Source organism: Bidens hawaiensis, unplaced genomic scaffold (genome assembly GCF_021521415.1).
Source record: "Bidens hawaiensis isolate Kalapana, Puna unplaced genomic scaffold, B.hawaiensis_p1.1 tig00000237_1, whole genome shotgun sequence".
NCBI classification, from domain to species: Eukaryota; Viridiplantae; Streptophyta; class Magnoliopsida; order Asterales; family Asteraceae; genus Bidens; species Bidens hawaiensis.
Window position 1 is genome coordinate 7,343,341 of NW_027491021.1, and position 13,515 is coordinate 7,356,855.

Here is a 13,515-nt window from a genome sequence, read left to right on the forward strand (position 1 = left end):
AGGTATAAAAGTAATAAAACATAAAATGAAGGTATAAATAATCAAATACATGAAATGGAGGTATAAAAGCTAGAAATATCAGTAAATATGAATGGTTCAGTTTGGTTAGTCGAGGGTACAAAGAAAACCAATAATTGATTTTTCTTTAGTTCAGTTTTTGGTTAACAATTTGGTTATTGCTCACCTCTAGCTATGTACAACAAAATGACATATGGAGTTCTGAACATGTAAAGATACACATGCTGAACAAACATAAGAGGTGCATTTGTAAAATCAAATAGAGATCACCGAGACTGAGTTACGACTTCTCTAGGATTTTGAAGATTAGAAAGTTGTAACACTTCATCCTTTGTAGATTTAGGTTATACTTACAGGCTAAAGCTACACATTTGTGTCTCAATTATATTATGCTTCTTGTACCTCAATCGCTATATGCATAGTTGTATTGATCTTTATGATGCATCTTCTGGTGAACGATTATGTGAGACAACTAGTAGATTTAGGCTTAATGGATCTTGTAGATGATGGAACTAATGTACTTAAAATGGCTAACATTGATTTGTTGAGGACTATACAAGACTATGTGCTTTTAGCCAAGCCTGAACCCATGAATCCTTTATCCTAGGCTATGAAGCTATGTACAACATAATGAGTTAATGACATATTGAGTTATGAGCATGTAAAGATACACATGCTGAACAAACATAAGAGGTGCATTTGTGAAATCAAATAGAAATCACCGAGTTACAACTTCTTTAGGATTTTTGAAGATTTGAAAATTGTAATACTTCATTCTTTGTAGGTTTAGGTTACACCTACAGGCTACAGCTGCACATGAATGTTTCTGTCATATAATGCTTCTTGTACCTCAATCTCTATCTGCACACTTGTGTTGATCTTTATGACGCATCTTCTTCTAGATTAGTTTTTCTTGTATTTTGACATTATGCAATGTTCACTTTCCAGAAGCATCTTTATTGGGTGTAGAGCCACTGATGCAAAAAGTACACAATGAGATACGCTTGTGGATGCTGAAATTCTAACGGCTGTTCGTCAACAGGTGAGTTTGTGTTTTCCGATGGTTTTTCTTGCCTTTAATCATAAAAAAAAGTTGCATTTGGGACAGAAGTTTTACTTATTATTTACATTACAGAATCTTTTGTGGTTTCATAGTCCTCATTATTATTAATATTTTACCTTTAAATGATTCATTTATTTGAGAGCAATCTTGGAACCTTATTCATTGTGGAACTTTTTATGCCCAGAGTAATTCAGGATCAAAAGCGAAGGAGGATCTGGCTGCAGCTACAAGTGCTGTGAAGGTCTGTTGATATTAATTGAAACTCTTTTATACTGGAAGATTCAATTCACTTTGTTTTTATATTTTTTACAAGAATCACTCAACTTAGTTTACCTCTGCTGATATTATTCTACTTTAGGAACTCATGTATAAAGTTAGAGAAATTAAAAGCAAAGCCGAAAGTGAGGCAACGGTTCAGGAAATATGTCGTGACATTAAAAAGCTGGATTTTGCAAAGAAGCACATAACAACTACTATCACAGCCCTCCATCATCTTACTATGCTTGGTACATGCTCAAGCCTCAAATCATGACTTCCTTGAAAAGATATTCTGATACAAAGTCTGATAATTTTTTTAATTGGCCTACAAGTTCTTACATAACACTTTATTTTAGCTATGACAGTATCTGCCATTGAACAACTTCAAGTAATGGCTTCCAAACGTCAATATAAAGAGGCTTCAGCACAGTTGGAGGTACCTGCCTTTTCTGCAATGTTTGTAGATTGGTACTTGTTCAAAAGGACAATATGTATCCTGCATGAACATGTGCTATTGTTAATATACATGTTTTTTTGTATGTTTCAGGCTGTCAGCCAGTTATGTAGTCATTTTGATGGCTACAGAGATAACCCGAAGATCACCGAGCTAAGAGATAAGTTCAAGAACATTAAACAAATTCTCAAGTCCCATGTCTTTTCTGATTTCTCCAGGTGTGTAAATTTGATGTTTTTAACTTTTTTTGGAATCTGATGTGATTTATTCTGCTTACTACATAAACAAACATCATTATTGTAATTTAATGATTATTATTTTCTTTATTTTTTCTTTTATCCCAGCTTAGGTACGGGGAAAGAGACCGAGGAAAGTAATTTGCTGCAGCATTTATCAGGTGCATGCTTAGTTGATGATGCACTAGAACCATCAGTAAGAGATGAGTTGGTGAAGAACTTTTGTGACAAGGAACTTATTTCATATCAGCAGATATTTGAAGGAGCTGGTATGTTTTTGTTTTCGATAATTACTTTCTTTATGTAGCTAAAACTGTTGGTTTCTAATTCTGAAAACATCTTGCATTATCAGAGCTAGCAAAGTTGGATAAAACAGAGAGAAGATATGCTTGGGTTAAACGACGTTTAAGAACAAACGAGGAGATATGGAAAATCTTTCCCACTTCATGGCATGTTGACTATCTGCTCTGTATTCAGTTCTGCAAGTTGACCAGGTTTGTTGTTTTATTCCATTTTGAAATGACATTGGATACTATTGCTCATGTTATCTATTCTAGATAAATTATTTACTTATTCTTTATTTCAGGACACAACTTGAAGATATTTTGGAAAACTTGAAAGAGAAACCAGATGTTGGAACATTATTGATGGTAAGTTCTGAATTAGCATTGTTCAACAGTTATATCTTCAGCTTGCACTTTAGTGTCTTTATTATTATTATTATTGACACCTGATTCTAGACTTTTGAAATCTTGTGCAGGCGTTACAACGGACAATAGAATTCGAAGAAGAGTTGGCAGATAAATTTGGCGGTAGTGGTAGTAGCAGAACTGTGACTGATGGGTTTGAGGAAACAGATAAAACAGAAAATAATAGTCAAGCTGTACTAGACATTCGAAAGTAATCAATTACAACAAATAATTGTTATAAACAAGTTTTGACAAATAAGTAATCAAGTTTCATATGATACATCAAATTCCAAAAAAAAATAAAAAATCCACTACAAATACAAAATAATATTTAATGTATATTACATGTCGCGTTACTCATGTATATAATCATGTAAATGGGGTTATGTTATTGGTTAATCGAGAGTATTACAAATCCCAAAACCATCCCAAACTCATGAAAAACATTAAAAGTAATCTCAAACCTGTCTCATACCCTAATATGACGGGTATTACCTATCCCAAAAGTTTCATGTTTTAAGTTTTTCTGTTAAATTCGGGTTTCATTTAACACAATTATCTAATATATATTTAGATTGATATATATATATATATATATATATAATATATTCATATAAGAGAGAAATGGGGAGAAGTGGGTGCTGGTGGGCAGGCGGCGATGATGCGTGGTGTTGGTTCTGTAGTGGTGTGCGGGCAGAGGATAGCGATCGGGGATGGTGGCGGCTGTCGTAGATTGTAGCGCCGACCTGAGATGTTGGCAGTAGCCGGAAGATTAACGGGAGGGGTTGGATTAAGTCTTCATAGTGATAATATAAATTATGAATATATCATATATCTATATAAATATAATAATCAAAATAGTATAATCTTATAATTTTAATCTATTTGAATGTCACATCACACAAAAAAGTAAATTCCTGTCACGTAATTGCCATATCATACGTCACATTAGAAAAAATAATATGCTTCGTGACGCGTCCTGATTGAGTCATTAATCCATTATCAGGGACGGTCAGATCTGAAAGAATTTTTAGGCCAGTTTTAGAATTTGGATTGGTTTTAGAATATTTCTAAGGAAAAAAGTTTGGTCGAACGGACTTTTATTTTCCTATAATTTGCAAAGTAAACTGAGTGAGTTAGGTTAAGGCATCCCAACTCCTCCTTCCTTTTGTTATTATTATTATTATTAATATTGTTCCAGCAGCAGTAGCAGCAGCTTCCCGCCGGCGATGAGTTACTTCCGTCGGACAATCGCTCATTTGCACCGCAACCACAAATCAAACGGCAATTATTTACCTTTCCCCTGTTTCCCTTTAGGCTTACGCTTACATTCTTCTTCAAATGCTGATCATCATCCAGCTCGATCTAACTTTCAAAGAGTTACCAAATTAGATGATGCCTTGAACCTGTTCGACCAAATGATACGCACGCGGCCCCTGCCTTCTGTTACTAAGTTCAGTCAGCTCTTGACGGCTGTTACCAAAATCAACCACTTTTCCGCCTGCCTCCATCTCTTTAACAACCAGATGTGTGTTGTTGGAGTTCCTGTTGATCAATACTCCATGAGCAGTGCAATCAGGTCTTGCTGTCGGTTGCACCGCACCAATCACGCTTTTGCCCTCCTAGCCTCTTGCTTCAGGCGATCTGTTGTGCCAAATGTGTTCATATTCAGTATACTCTTAGATGGCCTAATCCTAGAAGATAGGATTCTCGAGGCCGAGAGATTGTTCAAGAAGCTCTTCAACCACAATGTTTGCGAACCCAATGCTGTTACATTTAACACAATGATTAAAGGCCTTTGCAAGTTTGCCAATAATGATGCGGCCATCCGTTTGCTTAGGCTGATGGATGAAAAAGGATCTCTCCTGATTGTCAAACCTTTAGCATTTTAGTTGATGCATTTTGCAAGAAAGGTATGGTGGAAGAAGCGGAGGCAATTATAGACACGATGGTTGAGAGAGGTTTGGTTCCTACCATTGTCACATACTGTCTATGTGGTGAAATAAGCAAAGCCAAGACAGTTATTGATTCACTTACTTTTAAAGGTCTCGTCCCTAATGTTGTTACTTATAGCAGCTTGTTGAATGGGTATTGCAAGAATTTGAAAATAGAAGAAGCCATGAATATGTTTCATGAGATGACAATAAAAGGTTTGAAACCTAATATTGTCACTTATAGCACCATGTTACAAGGATTGTTTCGGGTCGGTCGATGTGGAGATGCACACAAACTCTTTGATGAGATGTGATCACAAGGCCAAATTCCAAATGAATTTACTTATGGAATAATTTTAGACGGCCTTTGTAACAACCATCAAGTAGAAGAGGCGCTCTCTTTGTTTCGTTTGGTGGGTGATAGCAAATTATTAAATTATAATATTGTAGTGTACACAATCCTTATTGAAGGTGCAACCAAATGTGGGAGGCTTGATGTTGCAAGGGATCTTTTCCATAACCTTACTGCAAAAGGTTTGCAACCTGATGTTCAGCTATATAACGTGATAATTACTGGCTTTTGTGGGGAAGGTCTATTGAAGGAAGCAAAGAAACTGTTCCTTAAAATGGATGACAGTGGGTGGCCGCCAGATAATGTTACTTACCGTGTTCTTCTCCAAGGGTATCTTAAGAGCCAACGTTACGATGATGTAGAGATGCTTTTACAGGAAATGGATGGAAGAAGTTACTCACTTGATGCTTCAAATGTATCGTTGTTAATCGATAAAATCGCAGCTGGTTCACTAAATAGAAGCATGCTTAAGTTGATAGGTAGGCTTGTGCCAAAAAAATATTTGCGGCATTGTTGCTAAGGATTAGAATAATATGATTTTGTTAGTTTGTGTCAAAAGAAGAATATCAAGTTTGAATTTTGAGTTTGCATGCTTGAATACTTAAGGGACTGATTGTGTTAAAATGGGGAATTCCTGAGCACTCCCCGATTAGGATGAGTACTCGCAACTTCCTGGTCGACCGATTCGGCACCAGCCAACAACTTCTGAAAGCAAACATTAGTCAAGGAGGCTATGTATGTGATTTTCTAACTTTAAAGCCTAGGTTATGGGGTGTTCTTGAGTTAATAATCAAGTAAACTTGGGTGCTTGTTTGTTTTGGTTGTAGATAATATATTTTATGTGTATATTTTTGCTAAAGTTCCTAAACTCTATAGATGATGATATTTGGATGCATGTGTCGGGGGTTTTGAGTGATCAAATGTAACATTCGTTATTTTTCAAACCCGAAAACCCGACTCGTTTCGAAATTTCGGATTTTTTTTCAAGTGTTTAAATAGATGTATTATTATATTCCCAAGATTTGTTTGACGTTCGACTCAGTTTATCGTTCAATGTATTTTTGTTCATCATTTACTATTAATATAATATTCCCGATATTTGATGTTCAATATTCGTTGTGGAGTTTGTTATTCAATTCGTTCGGTACAACTTGATGAAGCTTCACGTTTTATGAAATTACTATTACATCCTTTGTGATGCAAAAAGTTTTATCATTTAATATGAGAATTGATCACCAACGATTGCTTGGGCTGCCATATCATTGAAGACAACATTGAACAGTTATCATTGAAGAAGTCATTTTGTGAAGGCGTCAGTATTTTTCCTTCTTTTTTTAATTATGAAAAGTCACGTTTTTTCTTTAAAGTAGTTGAAATTGTTTTGACAGGCTGGAAGTGGCGTTGCTTCTAATTGTTTATATTGCTTATGGATACTCTCAAGGAGGTGCTGTTTCATACGTTTTGCTGACACTCAGCAGTTGGTTTCTTGTGATTTCATGGCTGTTTGCTCCGTATATTTTCAACCCGTCTGGTTTTGAATGGCAGAAGTATGCTTTTAATGCTTCTTTTACTTCTATTGTTGATTGTTAGAATCTGTGTGTAAAATGGCATCTTATCTTACATTATATGCTATGCGAGCAGGACTGTGGAAGATTTTGATGACTGGATTAATTGGCTTTTGTATAAAGGTGGAGTCGGTGTTAAAGGAGACAATAGCTGGGAGTCGTGGTGGGATGAAGAACAGGTTTGTTATTGCATTGTTATACTCGTGTTGTTGCTTGTCTAAAAAACGACAATCTATATATTATGAAGTTCCTTTTGGATTCAGGTTTTAACTTTTATCTACCTTGTTTGATTCACAGGCACATATCCAAACACTCAGAGGGCGCATACTGGAAACTATCTTGAGTTTAAGGTTTTTCTTGTTTCAGTATGGAATAGTTTACAAACTTGAGCTCACTGGAAAGAGTACATCTTTTGCGGTACAGTTTTATACTATGCTTTATTTCAAGTCATTTCTCGTCATCTACTATTAAATTGCTAGGTATAATTAGACAATTATGATTAGTTCACGGATAAAAAGGTTGCCTTTATCTTAAATCTTTGACCAGGTTTATGGCTTCTCATGGGTGGTGTTGGCTGGAATTGTCTCGATATTCAAGGTTGGTATTGTATCATCTGTCTTCCCATTGTTCTGTTAATACACACATGGTTAAATTGTGAACATGCATTGTGAATTGATTTGCAGATTTTCACTTTTAGCTCCAAGAGATTCAACTTCCAGTTATTTTTGAGATTCGTTCAAGGAGTTATAGCTCTGAGCCTTATTGCTGCGCTTATTCTTGTTGTCTTATTCACAAAGTTATCAGTCCCCGACTTATTTGCAAGCTGTGTTGCTTTTGTTGCTACTGGTTGGGCCATACTATGTGTAAGTTTATTACATTCCATCTATTATGCTTGCTCCAGTATGTTATTATTATTGTTGACTACACTTTGGGCGGTTTTTGACCCGTTCTTACAATCTTAACTATTCTTCCGTTAACCTCTATTTTATACTTGTAACCCAAAAGAGCTGACTATATTTTATATTTTTGGTGATGGTGAACAGTTGGCGGTGCCGTGGAAACGAGCTGTTAAGGCTTTAGGACTATGGGATTCAGTGAGAGAATTTGCAAAAATGTATGACGCGGGTATGGGCTTCATAATTTTTGCACCAATTGCCATGTTATCTTGGTTCCCGTTTGTCTCAACTTTCCAGTCCCCTTGCTGGCAACAAAGCTAATGTTCAGGCTTAGTTTTATCCGTGCATGGATCATATGTAAACCCTCGATGCTTAGCTTTCTTGTAAACTTTGTATTATTTCTGCATTCGATGTAAATGAGGAAACGAGACAGTTTTAAGGGATCTATGTGAATATTTTTGGTGAGATTTAAGATTTTGTTGTTTGCATGCACGCTTATAGTCTAGGGGTGTGAATGGCTGCCTTTGGGCTCATATCTAACCAAAAGTTTGATTTTCGAGCTGTTAAAAGCCATTCAGTTTTAGTTTTTAGCCTTTTGGTTATACAATTTGTGCTTGTAGATTTTGGGCCAAAACAAGTTGGATGAATTTGAGTCTAAAATCTTTACAAAGTGCTTGAAGTTCAAACTAAAAATAAAAGCATAAGTTTTAAACCGTTAATTTCTGTCTGGATTTGTTTTGTTCAAGTTTGTTTTCAATTTCTTTTCGGTTTCATGCACAACCTAGAAATTAGATGTTTGCCTCTTAACCTTTCTAGAAACCAAATGCTGCCGATACAAAACCGATCATTGTGTTTTTCAAATTTGTAATCTGCTTGGAAGCGGACGCAAGTATGACACAAAGATAATCGAACAAACAAAAACATAAACAGCAGAAGTATAAAACTATGAAGATAATTTGAACATATCTGATAACATTCAACATCTTTCTAAAAAGCCTCCAAGAAATTCAAGTTTAAGTTGATTCAAAAACATGTAAAACAGTCATTAAAGTTGTGTCCGAGGATGGCACAAAGCACCACTTGATCACACGGACTGCTGTATCAGGGGCCCAGACCGACCTGATCCAGCATACCCCCTTTCTCCTGAGTTCACGTTATAATTTACTGGATGATCGTATTTACAAGCTGGCCCGTATTTGCATATTCCATACCGACTGTAGTATGTGCAGATACTCTGATCCTGTAAAAAATATTTAATAAAAAACAATATTACAAAATTGATCCAAAGTTAACAGAAGAAAGCGAAAGCAATACGAGGATGAACTTACAGGTCTCAAAGGCAACCCTTTATCACTGAGAATAGATGGGGCAGCCTTGGTGATACGACTCTTAGGATGATGAAATTTGCATGAGGCCCGATACTTGCAGTCTCCAGTTTTCATAAAGTAACTGCACTCAGGTTGACCGGGTCTCTCAGGAAACTCTGAACCTGCCATAGGCTGCTGATGATGAGTGTACATGTTTGTATCACTTGGTTGACTGTTCAGGAAAAAAGCTGGTGGTATCGGTAGACCCCGATCTGAACTCGGGTATACATGTGCAGGAACGGGAGCAGGGGCCTAAATATTCAATACAAAAAGAAAGGTATTTATATTATTATATTTCAAGAATGCATTTGACCAGAATGTAACGATTTACCTGATAACTATTCCAATCTGGGTTAGGTGGGGCCATGTTTTGGGTTGGTGGGTACATCACTGAAACAAAGGCGGAAGTGGGGTCCGGTGCTCTCGGGCCAGACCATGAGGGCATACTGGGAATATTTGGTTGGGGTGGGGGTTGTAACGGAAGAGGTCCATCTTTCCCATAAGTAGCGGGAGCATCAACACTAGCTGCACCAGGATCAGGATGATTAAACCGACAGTTTGGCCCGTATTTGCAGGACCCGGTACGCATGTAGTAAGGACATTCTTTCTCCCCCTTTAAAAAACCTTAAGTCAGATAACAATACAATTCAATCTTTAACATTAATCATAACAGCAAATTGTTTCATACCGCTCGGATTGGCAAGCCCAAAAAGTTATACTCTACCACTGGCATTACAACAGTCTTTCCTCTACTACCACCGTGACTGAACTTGCAAGACTTCCCATACTTGCAACCCGCGGTTGATAAATAATACTGCAACAAACTCAAGTCAAACTTGTAACAATTTATTATCCTTAAAAAGATCAAGATGACTATACTTATATACCCTCCATTGGCTGAGGCTCTGTAAAAAAGCAGAAGAGGCTTAGCCTCACAGGGGTCAACTGAAACCTCAGCCTGTCTGAGGCGGCAAGGCTTAAGCCTCGCCAGACCTTGTGAAAGTTGCCTAATTTATTATTTCCTGGATTTTTTTGTCCCAATGATGCTTAGTGAACTTAAATGATAGGCCAACCCAACATTTAGCCAAAATCAACCCATGAAACCTCTTAAAAAACGCCGTTTAGTTAGGTTTTTTCTTGTTAAAACCCAATCCTCGACCTTCAATCTTATAACATTACCACATTAGGTTGTTGGAACTATTTTATGATGTTTATTTTATTACCAAATTAGGTTTTATAATATTCATGATGCTTGTTTTCTGTTAAATTTGCAATATTTATAGCACATATATACTCTTTTTAATAGTGTCTCGAGGCTTCGGTCCGCCTCGAGGCTCGTTTCCGTTCTTTTAACCTTGGACAATGTACACGATAGCATATCAGTTACATAACATAACCACAAAAGCATGACAAGTATTAGCATCATATATGAAGAGTAAAACTAGAATTGTGTATATTACTATATTAACAATGACAGTAAATAAGTAACCTTGCACTCAATCTGCCCATGCATGTCCATGTTTTCATCCTTTTGCTTCTGTGAATCCTTATTAGGCTGCTACACAAACAAGTAGGCAAACCATCAAACACAAACTCTCCTTATCGTACATAGGCGTTCGCGGTAATATAAGTAATTATGCATGAAGTAAACAAAGTTAACTAATTATGCATAGGGCTGTTCAAAAAGCTCGCAGCTCGAAGCTCAAGCTCGTGGCTCGCTCGAATAAAACTAGCTAAAAAACTTAATTAGAAACAACCTGAGCTGAGTTGGATCAATTTTGTAACCGAACCAAAATCAACCGAGGCTCGGCTCGTTGGCTCACTTAATTTCGAGCTCGACTCGTGAACAGCCCTAAATATGCAACATGTAAAAATAATTAGGCAACAAATAATTAACAACTACCTGATGCTGTTTCCTTCTAAGAGGATGATTAAACTTGCAATTAGATCCATACTTACACATCCCAGTCCTCATATAATAAGCACAGTCTTCGGCATCCGGTCTCAACGGATAATATTCATAACCCCTGTTATTATTATTATAACCACCCCTCTGATCACCATTACTCTCAAAACCCCCAGTTTCAATCTCAATCTCCTGATTATTATTCAAACCCACATCATACCCATCACCAACACCTTGTTCGTACCGATTCTCACCTCTAATTTCACTCTCTTCATCAACTTCTTGTTCATCTAAACCCCCACATTCATCCGGATCCGGGTCAAGAATCGAGTGACCCACGTCAGCAATCGCACCGGAGAAGCTATTCTGATCTGGGTTTTGGTTGCCGTGGGTGGAAGATAAAACTAGGGTTTGGAATTCGTGAGTGAGAGCTTGTATTACCAGCTCATCGGACGGCTGAGATTGAGACTGCAGATGAGAATCTTGATGTTGTTGATGATGATGATGATCGTCATCAAGCTGCTGTTGAGATTTAGCTTCTTCTTCCATTGTGTGTTTAGGGTTTACAATTTCATTTTTGTAAAACCCCCAAATTGTTTTGTGTGTGAAACGGAGTAAAAGGGGTTTTGAAAGAATGAAATGAAGACTAATAATAATAATAAGTGAGAGAGTGTGTGTACAATATATATATAATGTGTGTGTAGGTGTGAAACGTGTGACTGCACGGATGATTTGCCTCAAAAGCTACACGACAAATTCTTTATTTTTGTATAAACTACACTAATATTATTATTAACTAATTAACTAATACGCCTAATCTACTAGGCTTGAACACGGCTTGTTTTGTTTGTGTTAGTGTTAGTGTTCGTATTAATGTGAAATGCTATGGAAGAGAACTAGGAACCAGGTGTGGATTGTGATGGATTAAACGTGCGTGTTGAGTGTGAATATTGTGAATGTATTGAATGTTCATCTTCTGGTTGTTGAGGCTGTATCTATAATGAGTAAAGAAGTTATTCATGGCATTTAATGTGATTGTTGTTCATGATTTATTTTGTATAAACTAATACTGAACGGGTTTTCCTTCCTTGAAAAGTGTTCCCTTCTCGAGGTCTTGTTTGAGTCATGCTTTTTGAAAAGCCAAGTTGTGCCAGACTCGACGCACTACAATGGTCATACTGTTGAATATTTGCGTCGTGTTGTATCGGGCGATGATGAGTCTGATGTCCTGTTGTTATTCGAAATTTAGACATGCATCCCCTAGTCCTAGACGTGACGTTCGTCCTTGGATTGATTGGGTCCGGACCCGACATCCATCTTCAGAGCACATTTTTAAAAGTTGCAACTCTGCTCTTTGGATCCATTGGGTCCGAACTCATTTATCATTTTTAAAAGTTTATAAACATTTTTAGACTATTTTTATATATTTTGAGCTTGAGCTCTTGTATTACCTTAAAATAGTTAAAAGCTTGGCTTGAGCTCAACCATGTAATGCAGAATTAATGCATATCAAATTAAGAAAAGGTAAAATTTAAAAATACATAAGGTTTGTGAAGACCCAAAGATAAAATGGAAGGTTGAATGAGCTTATTTGATGCTTAGCTAGGCTCAAGCTCAAAAAACTCGATTCATTTCATACTTTTTGTCGGCCAAATTCAAGTAACTCATGAGCATATCAACTTGTTTTCATACCTAAATTGGACAACCAATTTTAAATGAAACGTAATAAAATAGTATAATATGTTTTTACACACAGTATAAAATAACTAGAAAGAAAGGTAAAGAAATAAATAAAGGTTAGTTAACTTTCATGTCATTAAAAAAACAATGTAAAAGTGTAACTATATAATTAATTTTAGTTATTGTAATTTACTAAACTTTTATAGGAATATTGGTTTTAAATAATTATAACTATGGCCTATTGGTAAATATCAGTCTCAACTTTACACTTGCCTGCTGACCGTCCCAACTATTGATGTATTTGTTTTTAACGGGCCGCGCCTAACGGATGTTTACTCCGTTAACTTCTTCTCCGGCCGGAAACTTGCCAGAAACCTGCAACTCGCCTCCATTCTCCTAATATCGTTACACCATCTTTCTCTATCTTTCCCCCTCATTCGAAACCTAACCGACGTGCCGCTGTTGTTGTCTCCGGCGAAGTCTACCCTCATCAATCGTGCACCATTTGAGGTAATTGACACATCATTCGACTCGTTTTATCCTCTTAACAAAAGCCGTATGCTTATTTTGTAAATCGTGTAACATTGATTTCAAATTTTTGAAAATAAAATCGGGTTTGGTATATAGGGATTGGCCATGAAAAAAGATGAAATCTACTTCATTTTCTAATTTCCGATGTCTTTTGAAGAGGGAGGGAGACGATGTGATGATATTAGAGAGAATGGAGGCAAGTTGCAGGTTTCTGGCAAGTTTCCGGCCGGAGAAGAAGGTCCACGTCATCAAATCACTAACGGAGTTAACATCCGTTAGTCACGGCCCGTTAAAAACAAATACAACAATAGTTGGGACGGTCAGCAGGCAAGTGTAAAGTTGAGACTGATATTTACCAATAGGCCATAGTTATGATTATTTAAAACAAATATTTCTTAGTTATATTTAATGATAATCAAGTTATGTAACTATATAATTATGAAAATTGTGTTGCTTCTTTTTTTATATATCATTGAACTTTTTACAGCTGTATTTTGGTTGAGTTTGTCTATTTTTTTTTCTTAAAATTAAATTGTTATATGAAAAAGATTATTTAAATAAACTGG

At 36.4% G+C, this 13,515-nt stretch overlaps 2 protein-coding genes and 1 pseudogene across 3 annotated transcripts; 2 read left to right on the plus strand and 1 right to left on the minus strand.

The window, feature by feature from the left end:
• Positions 1-965: 965 nt before the first annotated feature.
• Positions 966-4,610, plus strand: LOC143599442 (vacuolar protein sorting-associated protein 53 A-like; annotated as a pseudogene). The gene is made up of 10 exons (XR_013147296.1): positions 966-1,060; positions 1,266-1,322; positions 1,440-1,587; positions 1,705-1,775; positions 1,887-2,011; positions 2,138-2,298; positions 2,382-2,523; positions 2,616-2,679; positions 2,790-2,929; positions 3,920-4,610. The product of XR_013147296.1 is annotated as a vacuolar protein sorting-associated protein 53 A-like (transcript).
• Positions 4,611-4,666: 56 nt separating this feature from the next.
• Positions 4,667-7,786, plus strand: LOC143599536 (callose synthase 10-like). The gene is made up of 9 exons (XM_077077483.1): positions 4,667-4,868; positions 5,103-5,475; positions 6,299-6,316; positions 6,393-6,551; positions 6,646-6,748; positions 6,867-6,986; positions 7,116-7,166; positions 7,253-7,432; positions 7,613-7,786. The coding sequence occupies exons 1-9, from the start codon at positions 4,667-4,669 to the stop codon at positions 7,784-7,786; spliced, it is 1,380 nt and encodes a 459-aa protein (XP_076933598.1).
• A 615-nt stretch (positions 7,787-8,401) lies between these two features.
• On the minus strand, positions 8,402-10,855 carry LOC143606674 (zinc finger CCCH domain-containing protein 67-like). The gene is made up of 6 exons (XM_077082379.1): positions 10,736-10,855; positions 10,322-10,387; positions 9,521-9,646; positions 9,164-9,445; positions 8,794-9,084; positions 8,402-8,705 (listed from the first exon to the last, which is right to left on the minus strand). Exons 1-6 carry the CDS (start codon positions 10,805-10,807, stop codon positions 8,550-8,552), a joined length of 993 nt encoding a protein of 330 aa, XP_076938494.1. The 5' UTR covers positions 10,808-10,855; the 3' UTR covers positions 8,402-8,549.
• Positions 10,856-13,515: the final 2,660 nt, after the last annotated feature.